The 15,939-nt window shown below is 42.8% G+C and overlaps 1 protein-coding gene across 5 annotated transcripts in view; it reads right to left on the bottom strand.

The window, feature by feature from the left end:
* Nucleotides 1-15,939, bottom strand: part of COBLL1 (cordon-bleu WH2 repeat protein like 1) — a 121,626-nt gene that overhangs the window by 51,412 nt on the left and 54,275 nt on the right. For 3 of the 5 annotated variants that reach the window (XM_073305654.2, XM_073305655.2, XM_073305656.2), the window contains one exon: nucleotides 715-900. In XM_073305654.2, the coding sequence (XP_073161755.1) occupies nucleotides 715-900 (186 nt within the window). Of the gene's footprint in view, nucleotides 1-714; nucleotides 901-2,990; nucleotides 3,083-4,060; nucleotides 4,080-15,939 lie in introns of those variants that run through there. The other 2 variants (XM_073305658.2, XM_073305659.2) reach the window with 2 other exon arrangements.

Consider the following 15,939-nt stretch of genomic DNA (forward strand, 5'->3'; position numbering starts at 1 on the left):
CACTTAAATTTACTGGCTTGCAGTCACAGTATGTTCTATTCTCTGATTGGCTTTACTTTAAGAGATTCAATTAAAACATTAATATAACAGAGGCTTGGATAGAAAGCATCTATTTCTTTTAAAATTTAGAGAGTTTGAAAGCATCAAAAATTTTTTGGCACCCATTATCGTTTAGGACACAGTTTCTAGGATTCATTGCAATCTAGAAGTAGTAATGAGATTGGTGAGAAAATCTTGAAGGCATCACTTCCTATGTGAATAAAATAACAGGTTACTCACCCTTGAATAATTGATTTAACTAGGAGTAAGAATGAATCCATTTGTGGAGATGGGCAGCTACAGTTCCTCTACCTTGGGTGCCTTCTTACGCAACACACACAATGACTGATAAAATTATTTCACCCCTTCCATTCTTGCTAATTTGGTTCTTAACACTCCTTGCCATAAGTAAGTTTTTAAATCTTAAAGTCTGGAAAAACACACTTTTTTGGGGGGGGGAGGGGGAGGAGGAGAAGAGTACTGAAATATATAACTATATACTTGAATTTTTCCCCATTAACAAGTGATTAGTATCAGAGCACTAATTAAACAACTTATTTTCTTCAGAGGTGCAAGTTTGAGTACGGATTTAAGGACTGTGTAAGTTTGTCCGGAAAGTGTAACCGCAGACAGTAGAAACTGAATGTCATTCTCAAAAAAAATTTCTACCCATACCTGCCATTAACAGTAGTAGATTTGATCACATCCTCTGGAAGGACCACAGACAATTCTATGTCTTTATCAGTTATATTCTCTTTTTGTTCCATGGTGTAATTAGTTGGTTCTGTATCATCAAATGAAGAAACTTCAAAGTTTTTTGTTTCAGATGGAGGAAGAGGAGCTTCAGTTTTAGCTTTTCTTCTGAAATAAAAAAAGAATTCAGAAATGTAAACAAAAAATACAACAAGCACTACATTTTTATAGTACAATATAGTGCCAAAATATTCAGTTAGTGAATAATTATGCTCAACACAATGCTTTCCCTATGGCCCAACAGGAATATCAGAGTGAAAATGACCAATATTATATTACTTTCACCCTCATGTTGTGCAAGCCAGGTGCCTGAATATCTCACAGAAGGATTGTTAAAATGTTGTTAGTGGTGGTGAATCATGACAGAAATGTATTACTTAACCACACTAAGGATCCAATAAAACCAAACTGTATTCAGTTTTACATGGTGATTTTTCACACTGTAAATAAAAAACAAAAACAAAACCACCTTCTATCATGCAACATGTATGTTTTTAGATTTTTTTTTGTTTTGTTTTTTTAAATGAAGAAAATAGTGTTTTTCTCATGTTGCAATAGTAAAATCCCCCAGAAGATTTATTACACTCTGTTAGTGAAATAGAGAAGTCATCGTGTAATACAACAGTGCCACAGGAACTATGTTCTGTTGATGATACGCACATCTTAAATCTACAGTGCAGGTGGGCTTGGGAAAGTTCTACTTTTCCCAAATCATCTCTGTCTTTCTATATTAAGGATTTGAAGTATTCAGTCATTACCTTTATGAGACTCATAAAAATGGCAATGAAATTGCAAAAACCAAAAGTGTTTTCTACATATTATTAATTGTTATATTCAAATGTTATTTTTGACAGTTTGTGTTGTCTACTTGTTCGGCTTTGAAACCTGCAGGGGCAGAAGTGAATTATATGCGACATCTAGCCTAGTTATATTGGTGCATTAATAAAATAACAATTTCATGCAAGACCTATCAGCAACAATATTGTGCCATCACACCACCACCATCTCTCACTTCTCCTCCCCTTACAGTTAACCCAGCTGTGATATATGCTCCACAGAAATATAAATAAAATATGGAAATAAACTTGCAGTGTAAGAATAAAATGTTTTATCATCTGCTGTGTCTGCCCAGGATCATACTACTCTTTTTCCTTTAAAAAGAAGACTGTTAACTGATGTAGCCTGAAGTTTCTGTGCCAAACTCAGTTGTGACATAAATTGTGGTATAAGTTACCCACTGGACGTAAGCTGCACATAGTATGAGTTTAAGTTGCAATATGGTGCAAGTCACACTTCTTTGACAACAAGCAGGAGTGAAAAACGTAAAAGTTACATACAGAAAAAAAACCAGCAACATCTGTATACAGAGTACCTACTTGTGCTAACCTAGATTTTGAGGACAACATTTAAAAAAAAAACAAAAAAAAACAGTAACAGTATAATTTTCCCTGACAAAGAAACCCCTATTATTTAATCATTTGTAAATAATGTGTTTAAATTTCAGGGGAAAGGTTTGTGAACTCAATCCTCAAAAAGGGAGTGATTAAACTGCAAGAAGGCATTACTCAAAATTATACTTTAAATTCCTGAAGTAATATCTCAGTTTGAAAGAACAACCAGAAATCAGTCTTCAGTGACAAAATACTTTAGGGCATTCAAAAAAATTTCCAGACACATGCAGTAGACTTTTCTTCCATTGATGCAACAGTCATACTTTATTTACAGAAACTCTTCAGGAAGCTTGACAACTTATTAAAAAAATTCCCATAACTTTAAAACATTGAGCTGAACATGAGGGAAGTATTTGAAAAAGTATGAACTTTATATTCAGTGGAAAAGGATATATTCCTGAAACATTTCCCCAAAAATGTACAGCTTAAGAAAAGTTCATGTACAGAACTTCAAGGCATGTATTAACTTGTATAATCTCTTTGCTTTTATATCCTTCATCTAATTGTTAAGGGAATGCTGAAGCTTACACTCACTACAAAAAACAAATAAATGTCAATATAGAAACATGTTTTAAGTATCTGCATGCCCCAAATGAAAGCAATTTACTTTTAATGCAAGCCCAAAAAATGTCAATTACTCTGATTACTTGCAATGACCTACAATGCACGAAATTAGAACAAAGCTTTAGCATACAGAGAATGGAACACATACCTTCCCTGCAAAAACTGAAGCTCAAAGCTACTTACACTTAAGAACAAACAGCAAGGTCCACAGTAGCATTGCAAAACAAAACTATGTAACTACTAAATTGTGACAAGATTTCACATGACCAATCAGTCTGTTTCTGAAAGTACTTAAAGAGCTTTGAACTTCAAAAGTCCAAGTGGAATAATTTAACTATTCACATCCTCTACAGCAGTTCACAACCAGGGGTCCGTGAGCCCTTTCAAGGGGGCTGTGGGGCCATAGAGGGCATTGCCCCTCTCCCCCAAATTGCAGCGCAGGAGCACGACAGTCCTGGGGGCAGCTCCACACCTCCCCCTCCCAGTCACCTCTCCCCACCCCCTGGCCAGGTTGAAGGCTGGAAGCCAGAGCCAGGCAGTGCGGGATAGCTGCTGCTCTGGCTGTGCCACGGAGCACGCAGTGGCAGCTTTCCCACTTCTCCTGCTGGTGCCCCAGGTTGAAGCTGCTTCTCAGCTCCCAGCCCCCTTTGCTCCCACAGAGGCAGCCAGTAAGAGCCGCCCAGATTAGGAGACCCAGTTCCATGGCTGGCAGACCCCTCTGGAAACAGGGACCGCAGGGGAGTCCTCCCAGCACACAACCCCTAATACCCCTCTCCCTTTTCCCCTGAGGCTACACCCTCCCTGCACCCTGAGCTATCCCCTGCCCGCACACAGCTCCTAGCTACCCCCTCCCTGCACCCACAGCCACCCCATGTGCACACAACCCCAGCTACCCCTTACCTGCACCGAGCTACTTCCCTGCCTGCACCCTAAAATTTTCAGAATTTTTGAGCTAAGCCCCCCACGTTTGAGTTTTAATTTTTGGTTGCGCCTCCCCTCCCCCAACACAGACAGGCTGGGTGGCCTGCTGAGGTGAGTCAGAGGGTGGAAGTGGCACTCCCTCTCTGGACCCCTCCATGTTTAGGTGGCTCAAGCCCTGCTGGCCCCCGGCCCCCAAAATAGAAGTCAAACTACACCTATGCCCAAGGCCCCAGCCCTCCCTGGGCCCTGGAGTTTTTAATAGCATGTCGAGGGGGCTCAGAGAGAAAAAGATTGAGAACCCCTGCCCTATAAAACAAATCAGTAGTACTTACAGTTTTCCAAATCAAGCAACCATGATGAAGATTCAGAACCTTCCTCCATTCATATATTTATTTAAAAAAAATTAAATTTGTTTATATACAGGGTTACAGAGCTTAAATCAGCGTTGTTAGTTTGGGTTTACAACTCCTCTGTGAGAAATTCAAATGCATGGAGCTAACGGGTACTTAATTAACTTTGGTCAGCATGGGCAGCACGCCAGGGTTATTTCTGGGTTACATGAAAACTTCAGAAAACAGTTTGTGAATCACTTTTTTTTTTTTTTTTTTTTTTTTTTAAGGTGGAGACTCTGGTTTTTATATAGGTTAAAAGAAGAAACTAGTGACAAAAACAAAAGTGGTACCACTAAAAATTGTTAAATATGTACATTTTATCAAATAAAACAGGTTCTAACAATGCAGAATAAACCAATTCTCCCTCTTTTAGCCTGTTTTTACTTCTTTAAGATGCCTAGGATGATACTTGCACTGAATGGGTCAGAACTGCTCTTGTTGGCTTTTAACCCTTAAAAACTAAAGAGGAGGGCAAGATTTGTTCAACAAGCATTGATGGGTTAATATTACTTCTCTAACCAAGTAGGCGAATGCAATTGCCTTCACTGCTGGAGGTCTGGTCTCAGAGCTATCAGATGTCACTAACAATATGAGTTAACCCAAAGTTTACATTTGTCCACATCATAAAACCATAACCCAATTCATACAATGGCAGTTTATGTTGAAGAAAGATATAGAACTGAGGCCAGGGCTACATTAGCACTTATGTCGGCAAAACTTTTGTCACTCAGGGTGTGAAAAAGAACACCTCTGAGCAACATAAGTTTTGCCTGCATAAGTGCTCATGTACACAATGCTACGTCGGCGGGAAACGCTCTCCCGCTGACATAGCTCCGCTGCTCATTGAGCTGGTTTTATTATGTCAACGGGAGCACTCTCTCCCCTCAGCATTACATGGTTGACTGTGCATTGTGTGAAGAAACACTTCCTTTTCTTTGTTTTAAACCTGCTGCCTATTCATTTCATTTGGTGGCACACACACACCCCTTTTGTCTTCACTCTTTTGTCCTTTACTCTGTTTTTAATCCTTTTTGTCTTATTCATTTCCTCTCCCCTACCCCATCCCGCCCCCCTTGTTGTTGTTGTTTCCCACTTCTTTGGTGGCTCCCTTTCCCCAGGTGAAATCTGTGATGTGGAATCTGGGTATATACTAAGTTTAATTTATTTTATTTACACATATATACCAGTTCTTGAAGAGAGGTGATTAAACAGCATGCAGGCAATCCCTTATTTCAGGAATCTCATCCTAATACCAATGCCCTGTTCCCAGGGAGCAACTCTGCCTCAAGAATTGACACTAATCAGAGACCAAATTTTCTAGCTGCTTGCCCATCTCCCACCGTTTTTACACAGAACCACACAGAACCCGAAATTGACACCAACGCAGCATGCCTCTCCAACAGTGAACATTTGCTTACATGCTTAAAAAAAAAAATAGAACTTGGAAGATTGTGTGTAACAGTGTCACCTGGTAACGCCTGCCATAAAAATATAAAAGTGATTCTAAAATTAGTCCAAGCAAGTCACCACAAAGTATCTATAATATTCTGTCTGGCCTGGAACACGTCTTTTCTACTGCATTATGCTGGTGGGTGTTATTTTGTAATTCTAAACTGAAATGTTACTAGGGTGTAGAGAGACTGCATAAAGTTATTTTTTTATATTTTCTTTAAATCTTTAAATATTTCTTATTAAATCAAAATAAGAAATAAAATAAATACAAAATTAGAACTACATAGCTCTCAAGTTAGTGACACACAAAAAACGGTTACTCACCTTCTCATAACTGTTGTTCTTCGAGATGTGTTGCTCATGTCCATTCCAATTAGGTGTGTGCGCACCACGTGCACAGTCGTCGGAAAGTTTTTCCCCTAGCAGCACCCATTGGCTTGGCTCTGGAGCCCCCTGGAATGGCGCCTTCATGGAGCTCAATATATGACCCTGCTGACCCGGTGCCTCCTCAGTTCCTTCTTGCTGGTTACCACGACAGAGGGGAAGGTGGGTGGGTTTGGAATGGATATGAGCAACACATCTTAAAGAACATCAGTTACAAGAAGGTGAATAACCATTTTTTTTTCCAAGTGATTGCTCACATCGATTCCAATTAGATTGATTCCCAAGCCTTACCTAGGCGATGGGGTTGGAGTTATGGAATCACTGATTGGAGCACCGCTCTGCCAAAAGCTACATCATCTCTGGCATCCTGGTGTAATGAGAAGTGAACATATGCACACCGGACCAAGTTGCTCCCTGCAGATTTCTTGTATCGGGACCTGGGCCAGGAACACCGCCGATGAGGCCTGTGCCTTGTGGAGTGTGCTGTAAGTGCAGGAGCTGGTGTCTTGGCCAGCTTGTAGCACATGCGGATGCAGGACGTGATCCAGGAAGATATTCTTTAAGATGAGACCAGGAGTCCTTTCATCTGGTCTGCCACTGCTACGAACAACTGGTTCAACTTCCTGAATGGTTTAGTGCGCTCGATGTAGAAGGCTAGTGCTCGCCAAACATGCAGAGAGAGTGCAGCCTCTCTGCATGGTGTACCAGTGTTGAAGAGGCCGCGCTGGTGGCATGAGAATTATTTCCGCCCGTCACTGCGGACCTTGAGCAGGACCTTGTCCATGAGAGAGACTGGGGGAAAGGCATAGAGCAGACGGCCTCCCCAGGGTAGCAGGAATGCATCTGTGATTGAGCCTGGGCTGCTTTTCTGGAAGGAGCAAAACACTGGGCACTTCCTGTTCTCTGAGTGGCAAATAGGTCAACCTGGGGGAACCCCCCACCTCTGAAAAAGGAGTGAATGACGTCCGGCCAGATGGACCATTTGTGGTTGTGGAGGGACCTGCTGAGGTGCTCCACCAGTACGTTCTGGACTCCTGGCAGATGGGATGCTTCTAGGTGAATGGAGTGGGCTATACAGAATTCCCAGAGCCGGAGAGCCTCCTGGCAGAGGGGAGAGGACTGGGTTCCACCCTGCTTGTTGATATAAAACATTGCAGTGGTGTTGTCCATCATAACTACCACATACTGGCCTTGCAGTTGAGACTGAAAACCCTGGCAAGCAAATTGCACAGCTCTGAGCTCCTTGATATTGATATGGAAAGAGAGCTCATCCTGTGCTCAGAAGCCCTGCATTCAGAGATCTCCCAGATGTGCACCCCAGACAAGGAAGGTTGAGGGTTGCTGAAGGGGACTCCCTCGCAGACTATTCAAGCACTGACCCACCACTGGAATGACTCTAGTACCTTCTGTGGCACCATGACCACTAAACCCAGGTTGTTGCGCCCTGGGCAGTATGTCGAAGTGAGACACATCTGTAGAGGCCTGAGCATCAGCCTGGCATGCCAGACCATGTACATGCAGGCAGCCATGCGACCGAGGAGACTGAGGCAATTCCTCGCTGTAATAGTTGGGTACTCCATTATGCATCGAATGATGCTGGTCATAGCTTGGAATCAGGACTCCGGCAGACATGCTCTTGCCTAGACAGAGTCCAACACTGCTCCAATAAACTATTCTCTGGGTTGGTGACAAGGTTGACTTGTTCACATTGAGGAGGAGACAGAGTCTCTCAAACGTGGATGTGACCAGACTCCACCTGCACCTGTCTCCTTCGGAGGAAGGCTGCTACCACGGACATGCACTTGGTGAACACTCATGGGGCTGTCGATAGTCCAAAGGAAAGGACCGTGAACCAATACTGTTTTTGCTCGATCACGAACCTTAAAAAACACGTCTGTGTGCAGGGCAAATTGCTATGTGAAAATACGCATCTTTCATGTCGAGGGCAGCGAACCAGTCTCCCGATCCAGAGAAGGGATAATTGTATTGTTGAAGTTCCACATGGTCTCCCTCTTTACCATGAACTTCTTGAGTCCTTGCAGGTCTAGAATGGGTCTGAGACCCCCAACCCCTTTGCTTTAGGGATTAGGAAATATCAGGAACAGAATCCCTTGACCCTTAGTTCATGAGGAACCTCCGACACTGCTCCTATGGCAAGGAGCACCTGCACTCCTGGATGAGGAGTTGCTCATGAGAGGGGTCCCTCAAGAGGGAGAGGAAGCAGGGTGGGAGGGTAGGAGCAGAATTGGAGAGACTATCCCACTTCCACCATGCGAAGAACCCAGTGGTCCAATGTTATCTGAGACCACACCTGGCAGAAGTGTGATAGACGGTTCAAAAACATGGGGAAGGATCTAGAATTGAGACAGGTGCTCCGTTCTCGAACGCACCATCAAAATGTCTGTTTTGAGCCCAATGAAGGCTTAGTCAGGCCCTGGCCATGTCATTCCTACCCCTGCACCTGTAAATATCTTGCCTCGGCCGAGGAGGATACGACCGCTGTTGCAGCGGTTGGGGCTTAAAGGGCTTTCATTGGGTTACAGGGCTATGCATACCCAAAGATTTCATTGTCGCCCTAGAATCTTTGAGGCTATGCAGCCTGGAGTCAGTCGGTTTGGCAAACAGGCCCACCCCATCAAAGGGCATGTCCTGCAGTTTGCTGAACCTCAGGTGGGATCCCCAAGGCTTGCAACCATGAACTATGCCACGTAGTGATCCCTGAGGACAAGGTGCGCACTGCCGAGTCCGCAGTGTCCAGTGACGCCTGTAAAGAAGTCTGTGCCACTGCCTGACCCTCCTTGACAACTGCCCGAAACGCCTCCTTGGACTCTGCTGGTACCAGCTCCCTAAACTTCAGCATTGAGTTCAAGGAATTAAAACTGTACCCGCTCAGGATTGCCTGCTGGTGGGTGCTGCGAGTCAGACCTGTGCCGCGAGTGCGATTGGTGCCGGGACCCCGAGCAGTGCCTCCCCTCTGCAGGCTGTCGGAGGGCAGGTATTGCTGGCTTTCCCTGGGACGGTGCCACCTGTGGTGCTATCGGAGGTAATAGGAAGGGCCGGGACCTCGGTGCCATCATTGCAATGAGGTCCCTGGCAGCTTCAAAAGGCGTCTGGGGTGGAAGGCAGTTCTACCTCCTCCACCACCGGACCCAGGGAGTCCAAGTGCACTGGACTCAACGGTCTCCCTTGCGGGGCCAAAGTCAATGGTGCAGGCTCCAAAAGTTTCGGCTCCGGGGGCTCCTCCGTGGGACACAGCCTCATTGGCTGGCTCTGATGGGGTGGGTCCTGAAGTAGGGGAATCACTCCTCCCTTGCTTCCAGTGTCGCTCCTATACCGGTGAATGGAATCGGTGCAAGGCCAGTCCCGCTGTCTTCAGTGCCGAGGAACGATGGTGCCACAGGTCTCTATCAGAGTCATTCTGCAGTGCCACCTCTGCCACTGGCACCAGGGCATTGTGCACCAGCGAACTCAGAGCTGGGTCCTGCGATGCAGATATGGGTTGCCGTCTAAGTGCCACCTCCATAAGGAGCTGCTTCAATCTAAAGTACCGCTCCTCCTTGGTTCGGGGACGAAGCCCTTACCAATCCTGCACTTTTCTGACTGATGTGCTTCCCCCAGACACTTTTGTCAAGGCTTCTTCCCCACTCTGAACTCTAGGGTACAGATGTGGGGACCTGCATGAAAACCTCTTAAGCTTACTTTTACCAGCTTAGGTTAAAACTTCCCCAAGGTAGAAACTATTTTACCCTTTGCCCTTGGACTTCCACTGCCACCACCAAACGTTTATCTGGGTTTATTTTATTCGGAAAGCGTTGTTTGGAAACGTCTTCCCCCCAAAAATCCTCCCAACCCTTGCACCCCGCTTCCTGGGGAAGGTTTGGTAAAAATCCTCAACAATTTGCATAGGTGACCACAGACCCAAACCCTTGGATCTTACGAACAATGAAAAAAGCATTCAGTTCTTGAAAAGAAGAATTTTAATAGATGAAACAGTAAAAAAAGGAATCACCCCTGTAAAATCAGAATGGTAAATACCTTACAGGGTAATTAGATTCAAAACAGAGACTCCCTCTAGGCAAAACCTTAAGTTACAAAAAGACACACAGACAGGAATATCCATTCTATTCAGCACAGCTTAATTTCTCAGCCATTTAAAGAAATCATAATCTAATGCATATCTAGCTAGATTACTTACTAAATTCTAAGACTCCATTCCCGTTCTGTCCCCGGCAAAAGCATCACCCAGACAGACTCAGACCCTTTGTTTTTTCTCCCTCCTCCCAGCTTTTGAAAGTAATTTGTCTCCTCATTGGTCATTTTGGTCAGGTGCCAGCGAGGTTATCCTAGCTTCTTAACCCTTTACAGGTGAAAGGATTTTTCCTCTGACCAGGAAGGATTTTAAAAGGTGTTTACCCTTCCCTTTATATTTATGACAACTTTAAACAAGCGTCATGAGGATCAACTGTTGGCACGGGCTTCTTGCCGGGCTTGAACCCCTGGGACTCAGGCATGTAAGTCCCCCAAGGAGAACACAGCTGGGGTGGAGGGTAACCCCCCTAGCCCAACAGCTAAGTAACTAAGAACCAACTAAGAACTAATCAACTACAAAATACAAACAGTCCGAATCAGAAGCTAGGGAAACGTGTAGAGCTTGCAAAGCAAGACGCCACAGTTCCAATGACTGTCACTGGCGGTAATAAGGAACTGAGGAGGCACTGGGTCGGCAGGGTCATATATTGAGCGCCATAAAGGCACCACTGCAGGGGGTTCCACAGCCAATCTGATGGGTGCTGCTAGGGGAAAAACTTTCCAACGGCATGCACACACCTAATTGGAATCAATATGAGCCATCATTCAAAAAAGAACAGTAGCATTTGTAACACAACATCATATGAATTTGTTACCTCCACAGAGAATATTTTTTTTCTGGAATGGGAAATTTGGAACACATGGCTTTTCTTGGCAGGGCAAGTACACAGATGTTGACAAGCTACTCTGCATTAGATCACATGTTGGAATTAAAAGTTGAAATGCTCATGAAATGTCTTTTTGTATCAAAAGTATTTAACACTCTTCTCACTACTGAACACATCACTTATGCTGCATTCCTTTTTAATACACTTAAATCTGATTGTCCATCTTAACTGGACAACTGATATCCTCTTTGTTCTATCAAAATATGGAATTATTATATTTCCAATGCTGGGCTTGAAGATGCTGTTAGATAGTTAGCTCTTAGCTAAAGTTAAGTATGCATTTAATTTTCTATTGTATATTCAATATACCGCAAACCCAGTCACAGTTCATACAGACTAACACACAGTAAGGCTATTAGCTCCCAAACTGACTACCATTATACTCACTTTCTAGCATACTGGTAGCAAGGGAGAAATAATGATCATTGGCTATCCAAAATATTGTTTTTCATCACAACAAGGAGATGTTGGAAGACATCAGCTAAACTCAACAAAGCCATATGCTGCTGTACACGTGGAACTGTATTGTACTAGATACATGTGCATTGTGCTGCAAAAAGTATTACATCTTCCAGCAGTGCTTTACTTTTCATGACAATATTGAAACTTAATGGCTTCATGAGCCATGGGAGCAAGGGGTAGGCTGGGTCCCCCCAGGATAACTATAGGCATCTCAACGTCATCAATGTTCATTTTGTGGTCTGGAAAGAAAGTCCCAGACTTTCTTCTGTCCCGGATTGCAGCTTTTTTAGCAGACTCAGGTTCCTAAAGATACGTGCCTCATGAACCTTTCCCGATCATCCTACGTTGATGTCTGTGAAACACCCCCTCCCCCCCCGTGATCCCCCAACGCTTGCAACACCATTAAAAAGTATCCCTTTCGGTTTATATACTCTTCACCAAGGTAGTCTGGTGCCAAGATGAGGATATAGGTGCCATCTATCGCCCCATCCCAATTAGGGAACCCCATCAGGGCAAAACCATCCACTACGTCCTGCACATTTCCCAGACTCACTATCCTTCATAGCAGAAGTCGATTAATGGCCCTGCATATTTGGAGCACAGCAGCTCCCACGGTTAATTTACCTACTCCAAACTGATACCCCACTGACCGGTAACTGTCTGGCATTGCAAGTTTCCAAACAGCGATTGCCACTCGCCTCTCCACTGTCAGAGCAGCTCTCATTTTTGTGTTGCTGAACTGCAGGGCAAGGGGAAGCTCTGCACAAAGTTCCTGGAAGGTGGCCTTCCGCATTCAGAAGTTCTGCAGCCACTGCTCATCATCCCATACCTGCAAAATGATGCAGTCCCACCAGTCAGTGCTTGTTTCACAGGACCAGAAACAGCGCTCAGAGTGCAGCTGCTCTGTGACTGCCAGCAGCAATTGTGAATTGTTTTTTTCAATGGCTTGCAGCAGGGCTGCTTGCCGGACATTGCTATGTTCTGTGCAGAGGGCCCTACTTCAGCTCTGGAAATACTGCAGGAGAAGACGCGAGGTGTTTGAGATGCTCACAGCAAGAGTGCACGGCTGAGCAGGCTGCATGTTTATGGGGTTATGACATACGTGTGGCAGTTTTAAGACGCAAAAGCCACTAGGTTGTTCGCCGTTGATATGAGGGAGGGAGCAGAGTGCATCATGGGATGCCAACACAATGTTCCCATTTTCCCCTGCAACAATGTTTTGGTCCCATGAGGCATTGCACAAACCTCCCAAAACACACTGCAGCAAGTTGCACTTTGGGATAGATACCCATGATGCACTGCTTTGTGCATCGATGCAGGCACTGCTAGTGAGGACGCACTCCATCGAGACAATGAGCACGGTGTGGCCACGCACCATCGACTTAATTCATTTGGAAGCTCAAGGTCGAATTAGATAAAGTCAACTTAATTTTGTATGTAGACAAGCCCTGAGAGACAAATAATGTTAAACACACTATTCAGAGAAGACTTGAGAAAGGGATGAGGTAAGAAAGACTAAATGGGAAGAGTGACAAGTAAACAGGCAGAGGCAGTGAAAGAAAACCAAAAGGTAGGTCAAAGACGAAGAATGAGATAAAAACTATACAAAACAAAAAGAAAACAAGGCTAAAAACGTAAACCAAAAAAACTTTAAGAAGAGTGAAGGGACAGAAACTGATCAGGAGAATTGATTTCTCCATTGTATGCTGTAAATAAGGTTTTACTGAAAAGCCTGGGCATTCACCATCCCTACTAAGTGTGCTACTGTTTCACAATGGCAGAAACTCAAATACTTCCTATACTAATGCATTAGTCTCAAAGGAAAAATGTCAAGATTCATGCTGAGGCTAACTGTTGCTTTTAGCCACAATCTATGGCTATGTCTACACTTGCAGAGTTTTTGTGCTGTCAGTTACACCGGTGATAGGGAACCAGTAAAAGAAAAGCGTTGGTTTGTGTACTCACTTACTTCCACAGGTGTCAGATCGTGTTCACATTTGCAGCACTTCCACCCTAAGAGCAGCGCACTGAGGGCAGCTATCCCACAGTGCAGCTCTCTCCATTTTGAGGATAGGTCTTTTGGGAAGGGGGGCATGATCGCAGGGCATCCTAGGTCCCTCCACAGCCTCCTCTCCCCTGATCAGGTCCAGTAGCTCAGCATTGCTCCAAGCAAGGGATCGGTGGAGCAACCATTGTCACCTGGCCAGTTAAGTGAGCACTTGCCAAGAACCCTCACTTCCCCAAAATCTGGGGAACCCTCTTCTTATCTTAGAAGTTATGAGACAGTGGGATATTCACCAACATCAGGTCTGGAAAGGGTAAGAGGGTATCGCTGGTGCTGGTGTGGAAGCCTATGATTGGTCTTGGTTACCTGGTAGCACTGGATGGGGAAGGGAAGGTGTTGGGAATAATGCAAACTCTGATCCCAGTCCTTTGATGCTACTGTCTTCTTACACCTATCATCATAAGCTCCCCAACCCCCACCCCCGTTCTCTCTCTTAGGAAGAGAGAGAAGATTATAATTTAAAAGACAATCTCAATCTAATAGTTAAATGATATTATTATTAATTTTCTCTGAGGGAAGAAAAGAGAGAAGCAAAGACTGGGGAGGTTAACTTTTAAGCACTTTTAAAATTGGCAATATCCCACCCTGAGAAATTTACTGGAACTCTTCTAAACTATCCTGATGAATACTGAAAAGGATGAGCTAGCTCAAACATAGCCCAAAGTTTTTTTTTTAAAAACACAAAAATAAGCATTCACAAAATCTAAAGGACAATGGAAAGATGTCTATGCATTAAACAAAACAAGAAATCCAAAGGAAATATTAAAAATAAGCATGTTCCCACACTGTTAGCAATCTAAATATTGGAAACACACTTGACAATTCAATTGAATTGTCTATATTTAGTGATATGCAAAAACAAATAGTATATACATTCAGTTTACTTCCAGTATTCAAAATACATTCCAGTTTTAATAAACTGAGGTATTAGTTATACACATGGCAAAAGTTTTATAAAAATATGATTTGTAAACTGACCGTTTCCTTCTAAATATTGCCGGGTTAAAAATGGGTATTACAGCTATAAAAGGAGGATTTATTTAATTTTTTACAAAGGCACATTGATTTCTACCATATGATAGGCACACTCCTAAGATAGTGGAGAAGAACGGCATTGATTCTGTGACCTAACATTTTTCACCACTTTGCTTTTACTTTATAATTGTATGCAGGCAACATACTCAATTTTACAAGGAATTTGCTTGCATGAGCAAGATTCTTTGAATTCTTTCTTTGCTGCCTGAACCAAGGTTGGAACTCAAGTCCAAAAAGGTGAAACTACATACTCCTATCATACATGCACCTATCGCACGCCTGCAGCTGAAGACCCAGGAAAGGTTTGTCCTAAAATCCTTGACTATATCCCTGTAAACAGAGGTAGCAAGAAAAGTAAATCAATAAGATATCACATCAGCTATATTCCATTCAATTTAGAGTGTAATCTTTAAATATAACCCAATTAAACCTAAAGGTACATAATTTCATATGGAATATTGCAAATATAACTACTTAAAATCTAAATGTAAACAGTATAACATCTTTCACAATTCTGACATTGAGTTATCCATATCTGTTTGCATAATCATCATCCACAAAAGAAATACGCAGTCTATAACATACACTTGCAACATACTGAAAGCAAATGATCCCTTGGGTCAACCTAGAAATAAAGTCCCAATACAATTCAAATAAACTCTACATCCAAATTATTTGGATAATCAACCTTTGTTCAGAAACAATTCTTGGGTGTTTCTATTCATTTCAAGTCATTTTTCTGATACTATGAGACTCTTCAGTCTAGTATTATAGAAGCTGATAAACTGATGCCAATTTGCAGTGCCTTGAAAATTACAACAAACTTGAACTGCTAAAGATGTACAAATCTGTATCTAGAATTAAAATATTACATAAAGTAGCAGTAGTATACACACTCTATATGAAAGGTTTCAGAGTAACAGCCGTGTTAGTCTGTATTCGCAAAAAGAAAAGGAGTACTTGTGGCACCTTAGAGACTAACCAATTTATTTGAGCATGAGCTTTCGTGGGGCCCACCTGATGATCACTTTAGATAAGCTATTACCAGCAGGACAGTGGGGTGGAAGGAGGTATTTTTTTCATTTTTTCATATTCTCTGTGTATAAATAAAGTCTGCTGCAGTTTCCACGGCATGCATCCGATGAAGTGAGCTGTAGCTCACGAAAGCTCATGCTCAAATAAATTGGTTAGTCTCTAAGGTGCCACAAGTACTCCTACTCTATATGAAAGTTTATCAGCATTTATTTATAATTAACAGTCTTGTTTATGTATGCAATAAGTTTTTTTAAAAGAGTCCAATTTCAGAGGTTTGAACAGAGACTAACAACGTCTATTTGAAAACTTGGCAGAGAAAAAACATGAAGTTATAAAGCACATTTTAGTAATTTTAACTGGTTTAAAACATTTCATAAAAAAACTAATCCATAAGCCATTAATTCGTTATG

This window comes from Lepidochelys kempii, chromosome 11, assembly GCF_965140285.1.
Source record: "Lepidochelys kempii isolate rLepKem1 chromosome 11, rLepKem1.hap1, whole genome shotgun sequence".
In the NCBI taxonomy this organism is placed as follows: domain Eukaryota; kingdom Metazoa; phylum Chordata; order Testudines; family Cheloniidae; genus Lepidochelys; species Lepidochelys kempii.